At 47.8% G+C, this 21,958-nt stretch overlaps 1 protein-coding gene across 1 annotated transcript in view; it reads left to right on the forward strand.

Annotated features, from left to right (window-relative positions):
- NDUFAF7 (NADH:ubiquinone oxidoreductase complex assembly factor 7) overlaps nucleotides 1–21,958 on the forward strand; it is a 198,925-nt gene that overhangs the window by 131,662 nt on the left and 45,305 nt on the right. The window contains exon 6 of the mRNA XM_075339703.1: nucleotides 19,436–19,494. Within this exon, the coding sequence (XP_075195818.1) occupies nucleotides 19,436–19,494 (59 nt within the window). The remainder of the gene's footprint in view (nucleotides 1–19,435; nucleotides 19,495–21,958) is intronic.

The following is a 21,958-nucleotide window of genomic DNA, read 5'->3' on the forward strand; positions in this document are numbered from 1 at the left end:
TGGGGTATGTGTCTATCAGTTTTGCACATAGAGAGACTGAAATTCTTGCCCATTCTTCCTTTGCAAACAGCTGGAGCTGAGTGAAGTTGGATGGAAAGTGTTTGTCAACAGCAGTTTTCAGCTCTTTCCACAGATTCTCGATTGGATTCAAGTCTGGAGTTTGTCTTGGCCATTCTAACACCTGGATATGTTTATTTGTAAACCATTCCCTTGTAGATTTTGCTTTATGTTTGGGATCAATGTCTTGTTGGAAGACAAATTTCCGTCCCAGTCTCAGGTCTTTTGCAGACTCCAAAAGGTTTTCTTCAAGAATGGTCCTGTATTTGGCTCCATCCATCTTCCCATCAATTTTAACCATATTTCCTGTCCCTGCTAAAGAAAAACAGACCCAAACCATGATGCGGCCACTACCATGTTTGACAGTGGGTATGATGTGTTCAGGGTGATGAGCTGTGTTGCTTTTACGCCAAACATATCGTTTGGCATTGTGCCCAAATAGTTCGATTTTGGTTTCATCTGATCAGAGCACTTTCTTCCACATGTGTGGTGTGTCTCCCAGGTGGCTTGTGGCAAACTCTAAACAACACTTCTTATGGATATCTTTGAGAAATGGCTTTCTCCTTGCCACTCTGCCATAAAGGCCAGATTTGTGCACTGTATGACTGATTGTTGTCCTATGGACAGACTCTCCCACCTCAGCTGTAGTTCTCTGCAGTTCATCCAGAGTGATCATGGGTCTCTTGGCTGCATCTCTGATCATTCTCCTTCCTGTTTGAGATGAAAGTTTGGATGGACGGCCGGGTCTTGGGAGATTTGCAGTGGTATTATAGTCCTTCCATTTCAATATGATCGCTTGCACAGTGCTCCTTGGCATGTTTAAAGTTTTGGAAATCTTTTTGTAACCAAATCCGGCTTTAAACTTCTCCACAACAGTATCACGGACCTGCCTGTTGTGTTCCTTGGTCTTCATGATGCTATCTGCACAGAACATTGAGGCTATCACAGAGCAGGTGCATTTATACGGAGACTTGATTACACACAGGTAGCTTATATTTATAATCACAAGACATTTAGGACAACATTGGATCATTCAGAGATCCTCCGTGATCTTCTGGAGTGAGTTTGCTGCACTGAAAGTAAAGAGGCCGAATAATATTGCACACCCCACTTTTCAGTTATTTTTTTTAAAAAGTATAAAATGAGCAATAAATTTCGTTCAACTTCACAATTGTGTCCCACTTGTTGTTGATTCTTCACTGTAACATTAAAATTTTTATCTTTATTATTGAAGCCTGAAATGTGGGCAGAGGTTGAAAAATTCAAGGGAGACGAATACCTTCGCAAGGCACTGTATATTCTCCCCGTGTCTGTGTGATTTTCCTCTGAGTTCTCCGGTTTCCTCCCTCACTGCAAAGACCTAAAGATAGGGCAGTTAGATTGTGAGCTCCAATGGGGACAATTATGATTACATCTGTAAAGCGCTGTGGAATTAATAACGCTATTTAACACTAGAACTACTGAGGTAGTCATTTTGACTACTTTGCTCCATGTATTTCTATATAGGTGTCACAAGTCCAGTAGTTCCAGTGTTAAAGGGAACCTGTCATCAGAAATTTCACCCAAAAGCTAAAAGCTTCCCCCTCTGCAGCTCCTGGGCTGCATTCTAGGAAGGTCCCTGTTATTATTGTGCCCCATGTGAGACCAAAATAAAGCCTTTATAAAGTTCTACCTTTTTGTATGCAGCTTCTGTAAATCCGTCACGGGGGCGGGCTCTCTGCCGTCCGTTATTCTGCCTCCTGGTCCTGTATGCCGCCCCCATCGCTCCTTTCCATATCTGATGCACCGCCCACTGCTCCAGCCATCCCCGCGCATGCCCAGTGCCAGTCTCACAGGACTGAGCAGTGTGACCGCTGGTGACGTGTGCGCAGGCAAGTGATTATGGACGGGACTGTGACTGTTATCAGCAAGTACCCGGCCATAATCTCTTGAGCGCGCAAACCTCTCCAGCGGTCACACTGAGCTCAGTGTAGATGCTAGACTGTATGGGCTGCTTCCAGGGATGACGTCCCTTTGTCATGTGATAGGGGCGTGTTCAAAATACTATCACATGACAAAGGGACGTCATCCCTGGAAGCAGCCCATACAGTCTAGCATCTACACTGAGCACAGTGTGACCGCTGGTGAGGTTTGCGCGCTCACGAGATTATGGGCGGGTACTTGCTGATAACAGTCACAGTCCCGTCCATAATCACTTGCCTGCGCACACGTCACCAGCGGTCACACTGCTCAGTCCTGTGAGACTGGCACTGGGCATGCGTGGGGATGGCTGGAGCAGTGGGCGGTGCATCAGATATGGAAAGGAGCGATGGGGGCGGCATACAGGACCAGGAGGCAGAATAACGGACGGCAGAGAGCCCGCCCCCGTGACGGATTTACAGAAGCTGCATACAAAAAGGTAGAACTTTATAAAGGCTTTATTTTGGTCTCACATGGGGCACAATAATAACAGGGACCTTCCTAGAATGCAGCCCAGGAGCTGCAGAGGGGGAATCTTTTAGCTTTTGGGCGAAATTTCTGATGACAGGTTCCCTTTAAGTGAATAAAATAAATGAAATATGTTGAAGCATTCCAGAGTTATCACATATACTGAAACTTGTCAGATTTGTAAAATTTGGCTTGGTCAGGAAGGTGAAAACTGGCTCAGGGGTGAAGGGGTTAAAGTGGTTGAACAAAAATATTGTGTGAAACATTTAAGAATTGCAACCATTTTTCTACAAAGCCTCCTCATTTCAGGGGCTCAAACGTAATTGGGCAAATTACCTTTCCCATAAATAGAATGCTCATTTTTAATATTTGTAGAGAATCCTTTGCAGGCAATGAATACCTGAAGTCTGGAAGCCACAGATGTCACCAAACACTGGGTATACTTTTTACTGATCCTTTGCCAGACCTTTACTTCAGATGACTTCAGTTGTTGCTTATTTGTGGGTTTTTCTTCCTTAAAGGGGTGGTTCACCCTTTTTTTTTTTTTTTTTTTTTTATTCTTTTTTTTTTTTATTTATTTTTTTTAAATTTCCCTTATCAATGTAATTTTCTATTTCATTTCTCTTCTAAATTACCTTGTGTTTTCAGTTCTGGCACTTAGCGGCACTATCCCCCTCGCTCAGTGCTGATCACATGAACCACGGCTGCTGTGGCATCCGCTCATGTCATGTCAACTTCCGGTCTCTGAAAGTTGACGCTACCTCAGCAGCTCCAGCGGCCACTCACCCTGAGTGACTGGGCTGTGGGCTGTGATTACCACATGTTACAGCACAGCATCAAGAGGAGAGGGAGAGGAGGAGTCACGTTGGGTGAGTATCTTATCACGGGTGAGGGGTGGTGAGTCGAGCACAGTGCGGGGGGAGGCAGAGCTTAGTGCGGAGTTCAGCAGAGTGCAGTGCGGGGTTGAGCTGAGCGCAGTGCGGATGAGCAGAGCACAGTGCGGGTGGGAGGCAAGGCATAGTAGGAGGTTGAGAAGAGCACAATGCAATGGGAGTCAGAGCACATTGCGGGGTTGAGGCAAGCACAGTGCAGAGTTGAGCAGAGTGCAGTGTGGTGGGAGGCAGAGCACAGTCCGGAGAGAGGCAGAGTGCAGTGCGGCGTTGAGCAGAGTGCAGTGTGGGGGGAGGCAGAGCGCAGCACAGGGTTGAACAGAGCGCAGTGCAGAGAGAGGAAGAGCGCAGCACGGGATTGAGCAGAGCGCAGTGCAGGGGGAGAAATAGCGCAGCACAGGATTGAGCAGAGCACAGGATTGAGCAGAGCGCAGTGCAGGGGGAAGAAGAGCGCAGCACGGGATTGAGCAGAGCACAGTGCAGGGGGAGGCAGAGCACAGTGCGGGGTTGAGCAGAGTACAGTGTGGGGTTGAACAGAGCGCAGTGCTCGGGGAGGCAAAGCAGTGTGCGAGGGAGGCAGAGAGCACTGTGGGGTTGAGCAGAGTGCAGTGTGGGGTTGAGAGTGTGTGAGATACAGATTGCTGGCCACCGCAAAGGATCTTGGTAGTTGTAGTAATTGAACAAAGGAAGTCAGGAGGGAGATTAACCCCATCAGAGCTGGAGCCAGTAAGGAGGATTTGTTGCTAGAGCATGATAAAAGGTAAGATTGCTAAAATAACATAATAGATGTTTGGAGAGGCACATAATAGCAAGATTTATGAGGAAAAAAAAAACGTTTTAGTACTGGATAACTTCTTTAAGTTTAGTCTTAAGCATTTGAAATGAATGCTCGTTACGGTTGAGATCTGGTGACTGACTTGGCCATTGCTGAATATTCCACTTCTTTGCTATAAAACAAAAGACAAAAAAAAAAACCAAAAACCCGGAGTTGCTTTTCCAGTTTGTTTTGATCATTAGCCTTCTGTACTTTTAAGCGCGGTCCAATCAGCGTTGCTGCATTTGGTTGAATCTGAGCAAAAGGTATAGCCATGTACACTTCAGAATTCATCCACCTGCTTCTGTCTTCAGTCGCATCATCAATTCATACTAGTGACTCATTGCCATTGGAAACCATGCATGTCCTTGCCATCACACTGCCTCTGCCATGTTTTACAGAGGATGTGGTGTGCTTTGGATCTTGCGCCGTTCCATAAGCTTCTCCATACTTTCTTCTTCCCATCATTATGGTACAGGTTAATTTTAGTATCATCTCTCTAATGAATGCTTTTCTAGAACTGGATTGGCTTCTTCAGATGTTTTTTTGGCAAAGTCTAATCTGGCCTCTCTATTTTTAAGGCTTATTAATGTTTTGCATCTTATGGTGAACCCTCTGTATTTTTTTTGTACTCTTCTCTTTATGGTAAACTTAGATACTGAAGCACCTACTTCCTGGAGACTGTTTTTCCCTTAGGTGAATGTCGTGAAGGTGGTTTTCTTTAGCATGGAAAGGATTTTGCGATCATCCACCACAGGTGTCTTCCATGAATGTCCAAGTCTATTTCTGTTCCAAAAGCTCACCAGTGCGCTTTTTTTTGCAGAATGTATCAAACTGTTGATTGATCCACTTTTAACATTTCTGCTATCTCTTTGGATTTCTTTTTTCTTTTCCCCCTGTTGATGGTCTGTTTTTCTTTAATTGAGAGCTCTTTTTACCATGTGTGTTCACAGTAACAGCTTGCAAATGTAAATGCCACACCTGGAATGAGCTCCAGACTTTTTACCAGTTAATTCATGATTGATTAACTAGAGAATAGTCCATGTAGTCCATTTACATAGCTTCTGAGATAATTGCCCAATCCCTTTTGGCCCCTTGAAAATGAGGCATCTACATATTAAAGCTGTAATTTCTAAGCCCTTACTAAAATTATGATGTGAATACCCTCAAATTAAACCTGAGAGTCTGCAGTTTAAGCCCTTAGGGATTATATAAATGTATCTTGAATGATTTGGTAAACTGGTTGTTGCAGGAAGGATTTTGTTGTGCCATAAACATAAGGCAGGGCTGCACAAACATTTTGGGCCCGAGGGCCTTTTTGTCAGATTGAACCAACACCATGACCTGCAATATTAAGAAAGTATTGCATAATGAAAGGATTTGTCATTAGTATCTGATAAGTATTGGTTCCATATATAGGTTTCTTATCTGTTAAGAAGGTAGGGGTGCCGCTCTCATGTGTTTATCAAATATTGCAGTCCCAGAAATGACCACACGGCACACCATTTATAATTACCCGTCCATATAATGCTGAACACCACTGTTCTTCTCTATGAGATTGAAAATACATGTGAGCAGACACCATGGAGATTGTTGAGGGCGACACAGAAGCCAATTGTGGTTTGCACTTGGACCTTGGGGCGCAGGTTGTGCAACAATGTTCTGAGACAGTAGTTTTAACTTTGATATAAGCGTGCTAAGGATACAGTACATTGTGTTTTTACATTCCATTTTGGCTGCCACAAGTTTTATGTGTATTGCTGCTGTACCTTTATTAGTCTATTTTTGTATGATAAATTGTAAATGTTATCGCACTTTTGTGGAGTACAGAGAAGCCACTATGTTTGCAGGGACTATAAATGGGGGCAGTGTAACCTAATTGGCAAGGGACTATAGAAGCTGAGTATGTGTGAAATATCATTAAAGGAATTATTCCAGTCTTCTAAAATGTCTCAATCCTTACAGTGTGCGCACCGCATGCTATCAATTGTCTCCAGTATTGATAATTGAATTGAACAAGGACAAGCACAGCTAGTCATAATGTGGCTGGAAGTTTGCATATTACATATGCGGTTACATGATCGCCCGCTCTCGCTGTCATTACCAGTGAATCTCAACAGCGTACAGTGTACACAATGTAAGGATTCGGAAGTCTACAGTCACATAAAATGACTACACATTGTTAGCAGAAGACAGGACGAACCCTTTAAAGGGAACCTGTCAGGTGCAATATGCACCCAGAAGCACGAGCAGTTTTGGGTGTATATTGCTAATCCCTGCCTAACCGTCCCTGTATACACTAGCATAGATAAAGAGATCTTTATTAAAAGTGTTTCTAAAGATCTTTTATCGTATGCTAATGAGCGAGGGGACTAGTCCCAAGGGCATTATATTCCCTAGCTAGTCTGCTCGATTAGCATGTAAGTACTTCCCTGTGGGCATGCTAACAGGCTAATGAATGTGCAGCGTCACACGATTATCTCACTCGCCTCTCCGCCTCCATCGCGTTCGGTTCGACGCTGTATTTCGTCTCAGTGCGCATGACCCCAGAGTTTCGGTCATATGGACTATAATAATAATAAAGTTTTATTTCTATAGCGCCAACATATTCCGCAATGCTTTACAATTCAGAGGGGACATGTACAGACAATTTGAGACAATACAAAAAAACAAAATTAAGATACCAGGAGGAGTGAGGGCCCTGCTCGTAAGCTTACAGTGTATGAGGAAATAGGGGAGGCACAAAAGGTGAATGGGGGGGAGAAAAGCTTGTTATATATGGTCCAGTCATCGATTTAATAGGGTATTCAAAACCAGCTGCATGAACCCGTCATTGGCCAGAATTTATACAGGTACAGGGGACAAGAATTGGAAGTACATTTTTTGTTATGAAGGGCAGAAAGGGATTAGATTAGATCAGGGCAGTGAGGTGATAGGCTAGTCTAAAGAAATGCGTTTTTAGGCCACGCTTAAAGGTGTGGATGTTGGGAATTAATCGGATTGCTCTTGGTAGTTTTGTTCCAGAGCATAGGCGCAGCTCGTGAGAAATCTTGAAGACGGGAGTGGGAGGTTCTAATTGTTGAGGATGTCAGTCTTAGGTCATTAGCAGAGCGGAGGGCATGGGTGGGGTGATAGACCGAGATGAGGGAGGAGATGTAGGGGGGTGCGGAACCGTGGAGAGCTTTGTGAGTGAGCGTGATAAGTTTATGTTGGATTCTGTAGCGGATAGGCAACCAGTGCAATGACTGTCAAAGAGCAGAAGCATCAGTGAAGCGGTTGCAGAGGAAAATGACCCTGGCTGCTGTGTTCAGAATGGATTGGAAAGGGGAGAGTTTAGTAACAGGGAGACCCAATTAATAAAGAATTACAATAATCCAGGCGAGAATGAATGAGAGCGACCGTAAGAGTTTTTGCAGAGTCAAGGGTAAGAAAAGGTCAAATTCTCGAGCTGTTTTTGAGGTGGAATTGACAAGAACGAGCAAGTGAACGAATGTGGGGAGTGAAGGAGAGATCGGAGTCAAATATAACCCCAAGACAACGGGCGTGCTGCTGGGGCGTAATGGTAGAGCCACACACAGAAATGGTAATATTGCGTTTCGGAAGATTAGGAGAGGGAGGAAACAGAAGTTCAGTTTTTGGTAGGTTCAGTTTTAGATAGTGGGAGGACATGATGTTGGAGACAGCGGACAGACAATCGGTAGTATTTTGTAATCGTGCAGGGGTGATGTCAGGAGAAGATGTGTACAGTTGGGTGTCATCAGCATAGAGATGGTACTGGAAACCAAATCTGCTGATTGTTTGTCCAATAGGGGCTGTGTATAGAGCGAACAGGAGGGGGCCTAGGACTGAACCCTGAGGAACCCCGACCGTAAAGGGAAAAAGGAGAGGAAGAGGAGCCGGCAAAGGATACAGTGAATGAGCGGTCAGAGAGGTAAGATGAGAACCAAGAAAGAACGATGTCCTTGAGCCCGATAGAGCGGAGCATAGTGAGGAGGAGCTGGTGATCCACAGTATCGAATGCAGCAGAGAGATCCAGGAGGATCAGCAGGGAGTAGTGACCATTAGATTTAGCTGTAAGTAGATCATTAGAGACTTTAGTAAGAGCAGTTTCAGTAGAATGTAAGGAGCGGAAACGGGATTGTAGAGGGTCAAGGAGAGAGTTCTCTGACAGATAGCGGATTAGACGGGAGTGGACCATGCGTTCCAGGAGTTTTGAGATGAAGGGGAGATTAGAGACAGGTCTGTAGTTAGCGGCACAATTTTGGTCATGGGATGTTTTTTTAAGTAATGGGTGTATGCTGGCATGTTTGAAGGAGGAGGGAAAGATACCAGAGGAGAGAGAGAGATTGAATATTTTAGTTAGGTAAGTGGTGACAGCTGGGGTGACAGATTTAAGGAGATGTGAGGGAATAGGGTCACTGGTGCAGGTAGTAGGGCGAGAAGATGCAAGAAGCCTGGTGACTTCTTCTTCTGTGACTGGATCAAAGAGTGAAAGTGAGCTAGATGTAGTGTAGGAGGGCAGATAATGTGTGGTGTTATGAGGCTGGAAGGAAATTTCCTGGCGTATATGGTCAATTTTTTCTTTAAAATAATTGGCATGGTCATCTGCGCTGAGGTTGGTGGTTGGGGCCAGAACTCTTGGTCCGAGGAGGGAATGGAAAGTATCAAAGAGTCGTTTAGGATTGTTGGCTAGAGAGGTGAGGAATAGAGATGAGTGAACCGGTCGCGGTTCGGCTCGAGCTTGGTTCGCCGAAACGAGTTCTGGTTCGAGTTCGGTTCGGCGAACCACTCGAACCCATAGGAAACAATGGGAGGCAATCACAAACACATAAAAACGCATCATAAATTTACACATACAGTTAATAAACATTGCCATAACACTTACCTGTCCCCGGGATGCGTCCTGCACTCTGTCTCCCACAGCTTTTCCATCGGTAATCGCTGCGTCCTCCGGGAACACCAGCAGTGATGCAGGACCTATCGTGACGTCAAAATAGCCATGTGACCAGTCACGTGTCTATTATCTCATTGGCTACAGACTGGTCTCATGACTATGACGCGTCATGCTAGGACCGGTCATTGCATCTCTCTGTTACACGGTGCACGTTTGTGTATCGACGTGTACCGGCGACATGCTCTAGCACACGGTCGACTCCCCGCTCTGCTTCCCCGTTCCCATAAGGTACCGTCACACTAAGCGACGCTCCAGCGATCCCACCAGCAACCTGAACTGGCAGGGATCGCTGGAGCGTCGCTACACGGGTTGCTGGTGAGCTGTCACACAGGCAGATCTCACCAGCAACCAGTGACCAGCCCCCAGCCAGCAGCACGCGTGGAAGCGATGCTGCGCCTGGTAACTAAGGTAAATATCGGGTAACCAACCCGATATTTTCCTTGGTTACCAGCCCACACCGCTTAGCGCTGGCTCCCTGCACTCCTAGCCAGAGTACACATCGGGTTAATTACCCGATGTGTAGACTGGCTATGTTTGCAGGGAGCCAGCACTGACAGCGTGAGAGCGGCGGACGCTGGTAACGAAGGTAAATATCGGGTAACCAAGGAAAGGGCTTCTTGGTTACCCGATGTTTACCGTAGTTACCAGCGTCCGCAGAAGCCGGCTCCTGACCGGCTGACACAGCCGGTCAATAACGGATATCACCGTTGCCATAGCAACTCGCTTGGTAGCGGTGATGGGGACGTCCCGCTACCAGCACGCAGCGGCACCGAAATCACGTAATCGGAGCAGCGTTGCTATGGCAACCCGTGCCACCGCTTACAGCCGGGAGCCTGTGGTCACTCTCACAGAGTGATTTCTGCACGGAGCACAGCGTCTTCCCCCATGCAGCTGTGCTGTCTGATGGAGCAGACAGAGCTGCATGTGTTGAAGGGGAAAGAAGACAGAAGACCATGGATCGTGGAGGGGCGACAGGGGGTAATAAACATGGAGTTTCTAAGTGTGTCTGTGTATTTATTTCTATTAAAGTATTTTTTTTCTGTGTGGTGTTTTTTTTTTAACCCTTTATTGGAGATTCTTAATCGCCGGGTCAAACGTGCCTGACATTAAGAATCTCTGACTTAATACTAGCTAGTAAAACAAAGCCAGTATTAACTCATGATTACCCAACAAGCCTCCCGGCTTCAGGGCTGTTGGAAGAGTTGTATACAGCGCCAGATGATGCCGCTTCTATGAGAGCGCCATTTTCTGGGGCGGCTGCGGACTGCAATTCGCAGCAGAGGGGCCCAGAAACCTCGGGCTAACCTGTGCTGGGGATTCCAATCCCCAGCTACCTAGTTGTACCCGGCTGGACACAAAAATGGGGCGAAGCCTACATCGTTTTTGTTTTTTTTTTAATTTCATAAAATTCATGAATTAATTAAAAAATAAACTGCTTCCCTATATTTTTAGTTCCCAGCCGGGTACAAATAGGCAGCTGGGGGTTGGGGGCAGCCCGTACCTGCCTGCTGTACCTGGCTAGCATACAAAAATATGGCGAAGCGCACGTCATTTTTTTTTGTAGTTTTTTGGCAAAAAAAATAAAAATGCTTCCCTAGATTTTCCATTGCCAGTGAAGGTAATACCAAGCAGTGGGGGTTAGCAGCCAGCTTGGATTACCCTTAGCTAGCAATACAAAAAATGCAGCGGGAGCCCATATATATTTTTTTAATTATTTATTTAAATAACTAAAAACAAAAGGGCTTCCCTGTATTTTGATTGCCTGACATGACAGTGCTGTAAAAATAAATCTTTAAAAAAAATGACGTAGCGCTCCACGGTATTTTAGATTCTCAGTGCAGTTAAAGCAGACAGCTACGGGTTGCCACCCCCATCTGCCTGGCGTTACCTTGGCTGGCAATCAAAATACAGGGAAGCCCATTAATTTTTTCTATTTAAAAAATAGTTAAAAAAAAAAAAAAATGACGTTGGGTCCCCCCATTTTTGATAGCCAGCTAGGGTAAAGCAGATGGCTGTAGCCTGAAAACCACAGCTGGCAGCTTTACCGTGGTTGGGGATCCAATGTGGAGGTTACCCCAGGCTCTTTTTATAATTATTTTATAAATATTAATAATTACAAAAAAAAAAGTAGGGTCCCGCCCAAATTGGATCACCAGCCAAGGTAAAGCGGACAGCTGTGGTCTGGTATTCTCAGGGTGGGAAGGTCCATAGTTATTGGGCCTTCACAGCCTAAAAATAGCAGGCCGCAGGCACCCCAGACATGGCGCATCCACTAGATGAGCCAATCCTGGCACTTCACCCCAGCTCATCCCGTGCCCTGGTGCAGTGGCAAACGGGGTAATAAATAGGGTTGATACTAGCTGTAAGGTCACCTGATATCAAGCCCAGCAGTTTGTGATGTCATGGCATCTGTCAGATACCCGACATCATAAACTGTCAGTACTAAAAAAAAAATAGACAAAAAAAATTTATTTGAAAAAACACTCCCCAAAACATTCCCTCTTTCACCAATTTATTGTAAGAAAAAAATAAGGGGGTCACATGACGACTCTGGACCGTCTAGAATATGGGGGGAGACACTCAGGGAACGTATCCCCCATTTTCTAGGAGTGCAGACCCTCCAAGTGAGGAGTGTGGGTGCAATGAATCTGCACCCACTCTCCCTGGGTCCACAGCAGCAGAGTCCATGTCGTAAGTGTTGCTACCAAAGCTGCAATGCCCTGCTCATGAGGTAAGGGCATGCCTAATCAGGGCTATTCTACATTTCCAAATATTGGTATTTGCTGATATTATTGCTATTCCAGCTACTATATATTGGGGATAGGATCTTGGAGATGGAATACCCCTTTAAGTCCAGTTATCCAGCTGAATGAATACTAAACAGAGCTCGCTATTTAGATGTGTTTTCTTGTGGCGTATAACGGACTCTCATGTTTTGTAGTCGTTCAGCAGGGCAACTATAAAATCAAATACCTCCATTTGGAAATGTAGTATATAGCTCTCCTGATCAACTATGTTCCTTACCTCATGAGCAGGACATTGCAGTAATAATAATAATTTATTCATTTATATAGCGCTATTAATTCCATAGCGCTTTGCATACATTGGGAACACTGTCCCCATTGGGGCTCACAATCTAAATTCGCTATCTGTATGTTTTTGCAGTGTGGGAGGAAACCAGAGTACCTGGAGGAAACCCACGGAAACACGGGGAGAACATACAAACTCCTTGCAGATGGTGTCCTGGGTGGGAATTGAACCCAGGACCCCAGCGCTGCAAGACTGGAGTGCTAACCACTGAGCCACCGTGCCGCCCATTTAGCTTACAGATGCATAACCACCATTCACTGTGTCTGAACACAGGAAGCTGAGCTGACAGCCGCTCTGTGCATGCGGCAGCGTCTATTGTGAAGGAGAGGGCCGCGGGGGATCAACGCTGCACAGGTACCTTGGAACACCGGGGAACACCGGTGGGGTTATAGGGGGTGACCTGGCAGGGCCTGGGGAGGAGTTTTCTGTCGCATGTGTCATGGCACATGCGACAGAAATCAGAGGAGTAAGGTGAATGCGGCCGGCGCGCTGCTGTGCGCTCGGCCATCTTGGATTTCCGGGAGGGGGTCAGGGGGGGGCACTTTGGCGACACCGGGGGACCGGGGAGGAGATTTATCATGTTCATGCCAAATGGGAGATAAATATTATTTTACCGACGCTGTCATTTACTGTAACGTGATCATCGGTATACGGTGTATACCGGTGATCACGTGAGTGGGGACCGGGAAAAACGGCCTAAATCATGATCTCCAGGGTCTCAGCTACCCCCTGAAACCCCGGAGATTTTCTGACGCTGGGGGGCGCTATTCACTTATTTCTGCCTGCTGTTTATAAACGGCAGATAAGAATAAGGCTACAATCATACGACCGATCCGTTTTTGCGGTCCGCAAAAAAAGGTTCGTTTTTTTTTACGGGTGCATCCGTGTGGCATCCGTTTCTGTTCCATATACGGTCCGTATGTCATCCGTGTGCCTTCCGTTTGTTTGCGTACTGCAAAAAACTGAAGGAGGGAAAATACATAAATTTACCCAGGATCTGTGATGCCCTGGACCCCTAGGGGTCACAGGTAACAACACCACACACACCCCCACCCCAGTGAGGCACCAGCAGCCAACAAGTCCTGGCCGCCTCCCTCAGGTCTAGCAAGGCACACTAGGTGGGCGGAGCCAGGCGGATAGGCACGCCCTCCGAAGAGTCTGCTGGCCTGATGTAGGGAAAGGACAAGTGAGTCTAGTGGGGAGAGGAGTAGTGAGAGGAGTAAAAGTGGCAAGCTGAGAGTCAGGAGCCTAGGACGGAGCCTAGGACCCCTTGGAACGGTCAGGCAGGCAGACGGTGGTGGCCGTCTGCAGGAGTCCGGTCAGGGACTGAACTGCGGAACCGTAGGGATCGAGAAGAGGGTGGTGACCCTTCGGACCCGAACCGGGGAGCTAACAAGTCAACCGGAGCACCAGACCCCGTTCTAGCCCAGAAACAACCGGGCTCAGACAAATCTACTGATTGCGGTCTGGACCTCAGGGGTTCATTCCCACCCAAAGTCCCGATAGACAGCAACAGCCCACCGATTCCGGATAAGAGCCACCGCCGAGGGCCAGAGATCCAAAGGGCCAGCACCTGCGGGCAAAAGGGCTCCTCCGGTACCCAAAAGCCGGGGAGCGGAGTACCGTTGCTGAAGCATAGGAGTCACTATAGCAAATTTAAAGGTGCACCAACCTCACTGGGGACACACGCAGCCGGCTGCGGGCACCGATCTACACCGAACTTGGTTTACCATTGACTCTGTGGTTTAATCGTGAGTACACCGGTGCCATCAGGCACCGCGCTGCAAGCGAGCCCCTGCGTCCTGCAACCCCCCGATCCTGCCACCTGGCCCCGGGACCAACAAACCCCCTACCCACGGAGGGGTCAACACCTAGCTGCGACCCACCACCGATCCCGGTTGAGCCCCCGCACCCTCACCGCAGCGGTGGTACCCATCACCTCACCACGACCCATGGGTGGCGTCACGAACTGTTACCGGTCACCGCGGCTCCGGCCGTGAAACCGGTCCACCCCAAACCAAACAACCAACCCCCCCCCTTTCCAGAGCGACGTGGCCCCCGGTCTGGAGGCGCTCGTGCCACCGACAACCCGAGCCCGGATCCGAGTGTCTCGGCGGAGAGCAGCCGAGATCCCAGGGCGGTACAGATCCATAGCTTCAACCTACATGAGGCGGTCACATGTTCACTCCAGTGCGATTTTCTACTGCTTTTCACAGCGTAGAGCGCTCTGGTGATTCTCTAGTGCTTGTACACTTCATATCAGTCTTTTCTGTCATTATAATGGCAGAAAGACACGTAATGTCCCACTCTCCTGCATTTTTTAATTTTGCACCATTTGGCTATTTAGCCAAAAAAATGAAAAAAAAAATGACGTGGGGTTCCCCCTATTTTTGTAGCCAGCTAGGGTAAAGCAGACGGCTGCAGCCTGCAGACCACAGCTGGCAGCTTCACCTTGGCTGGTAATCCAAAACTGAGGGCACCCCATGCTGTTATTTTAAATTAAATAAATAATTAAAAAAAAACAAACACATAGGGGGTCCCCCGAAAATTGGATCACCAGCCAAGGTAAAGCAGACAGCTGGGATCTGATATTCTCAGACTAGGGAGGTCCATGGTTATTGGACTCTCCCCAGCCTTAAAATAGCAGGCCGCAGCCGCCCCAGAAGTGGCGCATCCATTAGATGCGCCAATCCTGGTGCTTCGCCCCAGCTCATCCCGTGCCCTGGTGCAGTGGCAAATGGGGTATTATATGGGGTTAATACCAGATGTGTAATATCACCTGGCATCAAGCCCTGTGGTTAGTGATGTCACGCGTCTATTAGATACGACAAACACATTTTTATTTGAAAAAACACTCCCTCTTTCACCAATTTATTAGAAAGAAAAACAAATCCAGGTCTGCTGTAATCCAAGGGGTTCCCATGACGATCCACACTGTCCCAGTCAATGAAGAGCAGGATGTTCCCCATTGGCTGGGAGAGTAGTGCAGTGACCTGAGCTAACATCAATAGGTCAGCCCAGGTCACTGCAGGGGATGACAAGTGCTGCTGTCAGCGAGGTACATTACCTGCGCTGATCTCCTGCACTGCTGACAGCACCTGTCACTGACTTCAATGACCTTCACAGCTAAGTATCGCGAGTGTCTCGTGACGTTACCGCTAGTCACAGTCTCGGGTCGGAAGCGAGAGAAGGTGATGTGACAAGCGGAGGCCATGGAGGCCATTGACAGCGCTGAGGTCGGGGCGGCGGGACTTCATCACCGCAGGTAAGCCGAGCGGGGCCATGTGTGCAGAGGGCCAGGTGGGCGGAGCCTAGTGGGACCATGTGGGCAGAGTGCCAGGTGGGCGGAGCCTAGCGGGACCATGTGGGCAGAGTGCCAGGTGGGCGGAGCCTAGCGGGACCATGTGGGCAGAGTGCCAGGTGGGCGGAGCCTAGCGGGACCATGTGGGCAGAGTGCTATGTGGGCGGAGCCTAGCGGGATCATGTGTGCAAAGTGCCAGGTGGGCGGAGCCTAGCGGGGCCATGTGGGCAGAGTGCCAGGTGGGCGGAGCCTAGCGGGACCATGTGGGCAGAGTGCCAGGTGGGCGGAGCCTAGCTTGACCATGTGGGCAGAGTGCCAGGTGGGCGGAGCCTAGCTTGACCATGTGGGCAGAGTGCCAGGTGGGCGGAGCCTAGCGGGACCATGTGGGCAGAGTGCCAGGTGGGCGGAGCCTAGCGGGACCATGTGGGCAGAGTGCCAGGTGGGCGGAGCCTAGCGGGGCCATGTGGGCAGAGTGCCAGGTGGGCGGAGCCTAGCGGGACCATGTGTGCAGAGTGCCAGGTGGGCGGAGCCTAGCAGGGGCCATGTGTGCAGAGTGCCAGGTGGACGGAGCCTAGCGGGGCCATGTGTGCAGAGTGCCAGGTGGACGGAGCCTAGCGGGGCCATGTGTGCAGAGTGCCAGGTGGGCGGAGCCTAGCGGGGCCATGTGTGCAGAGTGCCAGGTGGGCGGAGCCTAGCGGGACCATGTGTGCAGAGTGCCAGGTGGGCGGAGCCTAGCGGGGCCATGTGTGCAGAGTGCCAGGTGGGCGGAGCCTAGCAGGGCCATGTGTGCAGAGTGCCAGGTGGGCGGAGCCTAGCGGGACCATGTGTGCAGAGTGTCAGGTGGGCGGAGCCTAACGGGACCATGTGTGCAGAGTGCCAGGTGGTCGGAGCCTAGCGGGACCATGTGTGCAGAGTGCCAGGTGGGCGGAGCCTAGCGGGACCATGTGTGCAGAGTGGCAGGTGGGCGGAGCCTAGCTGGGCCATGTGTGCAGAGTGCCAGGTGGGCGGAGCCTAACGGGGGTAATGTGTGCAGAGTGCCAGGTGGGCGGAGCCTAGCGGGACCATGTGTGCGGGCGGCGGAGTGCGAAGTGGGTGGAGCCTAGCGGGGCCATGTGGCGCTGAGCACGTCAGTGTCGAGGACTGCATGGCTGGGGACAGGTGAGTGTGAGTGTGTGTGAGTGTGTGTGTGTGTACATGCTGCGTGCAGGAGGGGCGGAGCCTAGCGGGGAAGTGTCGGCTTCCTGCACACGTAACTAGGATAAATATCGGGTTACTATCCAAAGCACTTTGCTTGGATACCCGATGTTCATCTTGGTTACCAGCTTACCGCAGACTGCCAGCGATGGCTCCCTGCACACTGTAGCTGTAAAAAGCCCTGCTTTTGCTGATAGAACCGTTCTCAAACATAACTCGAACTGTCGAGCTTTTAGCAAAAAGCTCGAGTTCTAGTTCGATCTAGAACACCACCCAAAATCACTCGAACCGCGAACTGGAGAACCGCGAATCGCGCTCAACTCTAGTGATGAGGGTGTTAAAATACGCTTGTTTGGAGAGGTAAAGGGCAGCATTGTATGTTTTGAGCATAAACTTATAGTGGATGAAAGCTTCGGCTAGATTGGATTTTCTTCACAGACACACACACCTGGAACACCGCTGGAGAAAGCATGTTTGCAGTGTGTGCCAGGGCTGCTGCCGTCTGCGCCGAGTTGCTCTGCGTGTAGCAATTGCAGCTTCTTCTAGGGCGCTCTGTAGGTGTACGCGTCCATGCTTCAAACTGAAGTAATCCGACCGAATCTTCGGGGTCATGCGCACTGAGCTGAAATCCAGCGTCAGACGCAATGGCGGCGGAGACCTGAGTGAGATCATCCTCTAAAGGCCCCGTCACACTAAGCAACATCGCTAGCAACATCGCTGCTAACGAACAACTTTTGTGACGTTGCTAGCGATGTTGCTGTGTGTGACATCCAGCAACAACCGGGCCCCTGCTGTGAGGTCGTTGGTTGTTGCTGAATGTCCTGGGCCATTTTTTAGTTGTTGCTGTCCCGCTGTGAAGCACAGATCGCTGTGTGTGACAGCGAGACAGCAACAACTAAATGTGCAGGCAGCAGGAGCCGGCTTCTGCGGAGGCTGGTAACCAATGTAAACATCGGGTAACCAAGAAGCCCTGTCCTTGGTTACCCGATATTTACCTTTGATACCAGCCTCCTCCGCTCTCACTGTCAGTGCCGGCTCCTGCTCTGTGCACATGTAGCTGCAGCACACATCGGGTTAATTAACCCGATGTGTGCTGTAACTAGGAGAGCAAGGAGCCAGGGCTAAGCATTGTGCGCTGCGCCCTGCTCTGTGCACATTTAGCTGCAGCACACATCGGGTTAATTAACCCGATGTGTGCTGTAACTAGGAGAGCAAGGAGCCAGCGCTAAGCATTGTGCGCTGCTCCCTGCTCTGTGCACATTTAGCTGCAGCACACATCGGGTAATTAACCCGATGTGTGCTGTAACTAGGAGAGCAGGGAGCTAGCGCTCAGTGTGCGCTGCTCCCTGCTCTCTGCACGTGTAGCTCCGTGCAGTGGTAACCAAGGTAAATATCGGGTTGGTTACCCAATATTTACCTTAGTTACCAAGCGCAGCATCTTCCACGCGGCGCTGGGGGCTTGTCACTGGTTGCTGGTGAGCTCACCAGCAACTTGTGTAGCGACGCTCCAGCGATCCCTGCCAGGTCAGGTTGCTGGTGGGATCGCTGGAGCGTCGCAGTGTGACATCTCACCAGCAACCTCCTATCGTTGTTGGGATCGCTGGTAAGTTGCTTAGTGTGACTGGACCTTAAAGGCCCCGTCACACTAAGCAACATCGCTAGCAACATCGCTGGTAACGAACAACTTTTGTGACGTTGCTAGCGATGTTGCTGTGTGTGACATCCAGCAACAACCTGGCCCCTGCTGTGAGGTCGTTGGTTGTTGCTGAATGTCCTGGGCCATTTTTTAGTTGTTGCTGTCCCGCTGTGAAGCACAGATCGCTGTGTGTGACAGCGAGACAGCAACAACTAATGTGCAGTGAGCAGGGAGCCAGCTTCTGCGGAGGCTGGTAACTAATGTAAACATCGGGTAACCAAGAAGCCCTGTCCTTGGTTACCCGATATTTACCTTTGATACCAGCCTCCTCGCTCTCACTGCCTGTGCTGCCGGCTCCTGCTGTGTGCACAGATAGCTGCAGCACACATCAGGCAATTAACCCGATGTGTGCTGTAACTAGGAGAGCAAGGAGCCAGCGCTCAGTGTGCGCTGCTCCCTGCTCTGTGCACATTTAGCTGCAGCACACATCGGGTTAATTAACCTGATGTGTGCTGTAACTAGGAGACTGGGGGCTGGTCACTGGTTGCTGGTGAGCTCACCAGCAACTCGTGTAGCCACGCTCCAGCGATCCCTGCCAGGTCAGGTTGCTGGTGGGATCGCTGGAGCGTCGCAGTGTGACAGCTCACCAGCAACCTCCTAGCAACTTACCAGCGATCCCTATCGTTGTTGGGATCGCTGGTAAGTTGCTTAGTGTGACTGGACCTTAACACTGCACATTCATTAGCATGATAGCACACGCACAGGGGAGTAATAACATGTTAATGGAGCCGACTAGCCAGGGGATCTAACACCCAGGGGACTAGTCCCCCTTAGCATACGATAGAAGATCTTTAGAAATACTTTTTCTAAGATCTCTTTATCCATGCTAGTGTATACAGGGACGGTTAGGCAGGGATTAGCAATATGCACCCAGAACTGCTTGTGGTTCTGGGTGCATATTTCACCTGACAGGTTCCTTTTTAAGACATTTATTTTACCACTACAGGGTTTCGATTGAGAATTAAAAATGTAATATGTTTAATTTTTTGTAATATTTTGTTTTTCTCCTTAGGCTATACATTCTACTTAGCGCATGAATTTTTTGATGCGTTACCAATACATAAATTACAGGTAAATTTAGGCATAAAAAATATACTTTTGGTTGATATATTTATGATATATATTTTAGAATATTAATAAAACAGACAACGTGCAATAGCCTTCATGTTTGATGTAATTATTGCCCATAGTAAAAAAAATCTGAACTTCAATTCTTAAATTATGATGGAAAAATTAGTTTACTGACAATCCAAAATTATTTATACAAATTAGATTAACAAAATTTACAAACTTTCGGATGTTTGCAATCATTTTGGAGTATGGGCCTAGAAAAAATAACATGCACGTAGAATCATAAGTCACAAGTATTTTATCTTTATTGAATTTGTACAAAATAATTAGAAGTACAGATTAAAAAGTAAGTCAGCCAGCAGGGGGTATCACAATACAAGGTACATATAAAGTAATACAGGCTGGAAGGCCATTTACGTATGTAGAAGTCATAACAAATTCATATGTAAATCAACATAGTGTCTTGTTCACTCATAGACTTGTAGATTAGATCAGTAACATTACCGAAATGAATCCAAATAAACAAAGTAGCTGAAGAAATAGCGCAAACAAGTAACCTGTATTATTTATACTTCACCTCCGGCTGATGTGGTGCCAGGCCCAGACTCAGGTCGCGATAGAATACCTTTGTTTGGAGGTGTTGTCACATCTTCAGGAAAGTGAGTGAAATATCATTGTTAATTAGCGCATGTCAAGGCAACAGTGGTGAGCACATCAGGAGACCCTGTAGCGCCCCAGTCAAAAGACCCAAGTCAACACCCACTGTGAGTGGGAGGTCATCATGTGTCCAGAACGCTAGTCAGCTAAGTCCTGATTAGGGGTACATCCTCCCCAATACCATGCATGTAAACCATTGGATGGGATTAGGGGTACAGTCATCCACCCCAATACCATGCATGTAAACCATTGGGTGGGATTAGGGGTACAGTCACCCACCTCAATACCACACAGATAAAGTAATGAATGTGCAAAGAAATTACATGAAAAATCAATGTATTTACTCACATATGCAAGTAACTATATTGTTAACCCCTTCACATCATATGACATACAGTACATGTCGCCTTTGTTGCAAACTTGAGTTTGCACTTTGAGCCCGCATCTTTCCCAGCAGATGATGGCTGATTTACTCAGCAATCCTCTGCCTAACAGGCTCTGCTTCACCTGTGACTTTTAAATCTGTTAAATGCGGCTGTCAATCTCTAACAGCAACAATTAATATGCGCTGGCATGGGGGAGTCTGTTTCCACATACTCATTGCCAGGCCCACGACATGATAGTGTGGCGCCGAATGTTGCCATGACAGCTGGGGGTCGTGCGTGTAATTACATATCTCTTGAAAAAGCCAGCATTTAGCTGGTGTTTATAAGAGATTGTGATTTTAGCTATTCATAGCAATGCTAATCAGATGATCGCAGGTTCAAGTCCCCTAAAGGGATTATTAAATATACTAAGAAGTGAAGAGGGGAAAAAAAAAGTCCAAATCATTCCCTTTTGCCACATTAAAAATAATAAAAAACCACAACACATTAAATATCGCTGTATTCATAAAAGTCCGATTTTATCAAAACTGCATTAAAACAAAAAAAAATAAAACCGCCAGAGCTATGTTTTACGGTCGCTGCAACATAGCAATAAAATGCAATAAGAAGTGACTCAAAATAGCCCAGCGAACTATTGTGCCAATTGTACATCTCTTAGAATATATATGGGGTAATCCGCATGAAGAGATCCTATATATAATATAACCTTTCATAAGAAATTTTAAAAACGAACATGATACCAGAGTAGAGATGAGCAATCCCGAGGTTTGGTGTCCATTGTTCATACTGAACACAGACTTAACAATAAGAAAAACATAGTTCGGATTTAGAGTTCTGGCGCTTTATGTATGCATACCAGTCGCTAGACTATCGCTGTCCTCGGGTACGCTCTGTGCTGGGCTGTGTTGATTTCTGCACATGTCAGCTGATTTGAACAACTGACATGTGTGCCTCACAGGCATGAGTAGATCCGTGATCCACCCGCGCCTGTTAACCTCTTAAATCGCACTTTCAAAATATGACAGAGCAATTTAAATGCCCGCCGCGCTAATCATGCACTTGGCTCCATTCGCAGCGCCGCAATGTGATCGCGATGAGCCGATGGTTTCCATGATAGCACAGGGTCATGTGATGAGTCTTGTAGCTCACGTGACTCACTTCCTGTTTCAGTCAACTAAAGACCCTTTTCAAAAGACACACTACAAGAAAAAAAGGCGATGCATATAATTCTTTGCATACAAGAAAGCAGACACATAATTCTAACAGGCACAACATAGAGCGAGACATAATTATTATTGAACATAGTTCCATAATCGAAGGTTTAGTATAGGAAACAAGAAAATATATGATGGCATACATACGGATTAGAAAATTTAAATATTATATGTATATCAATATCAGATAAGGCAGCACATATATGT

This window comes from Anomaloglossus baeobatrachus, chromosome 3, assembly GCF_048569485.1.
Source record: "Anomaloglossus baeobatrachus isolate aAnoBae1 chromosome 3, aAnoBae1.hap1, whole genome shotgun sequence".
Lineage (NCBI taxonomy): Eukaryota > Metazoa > Chordata > Amphibia > Anura > Aromobatidae > Anomaloglossus > Anomaloglossus baeobatrachus.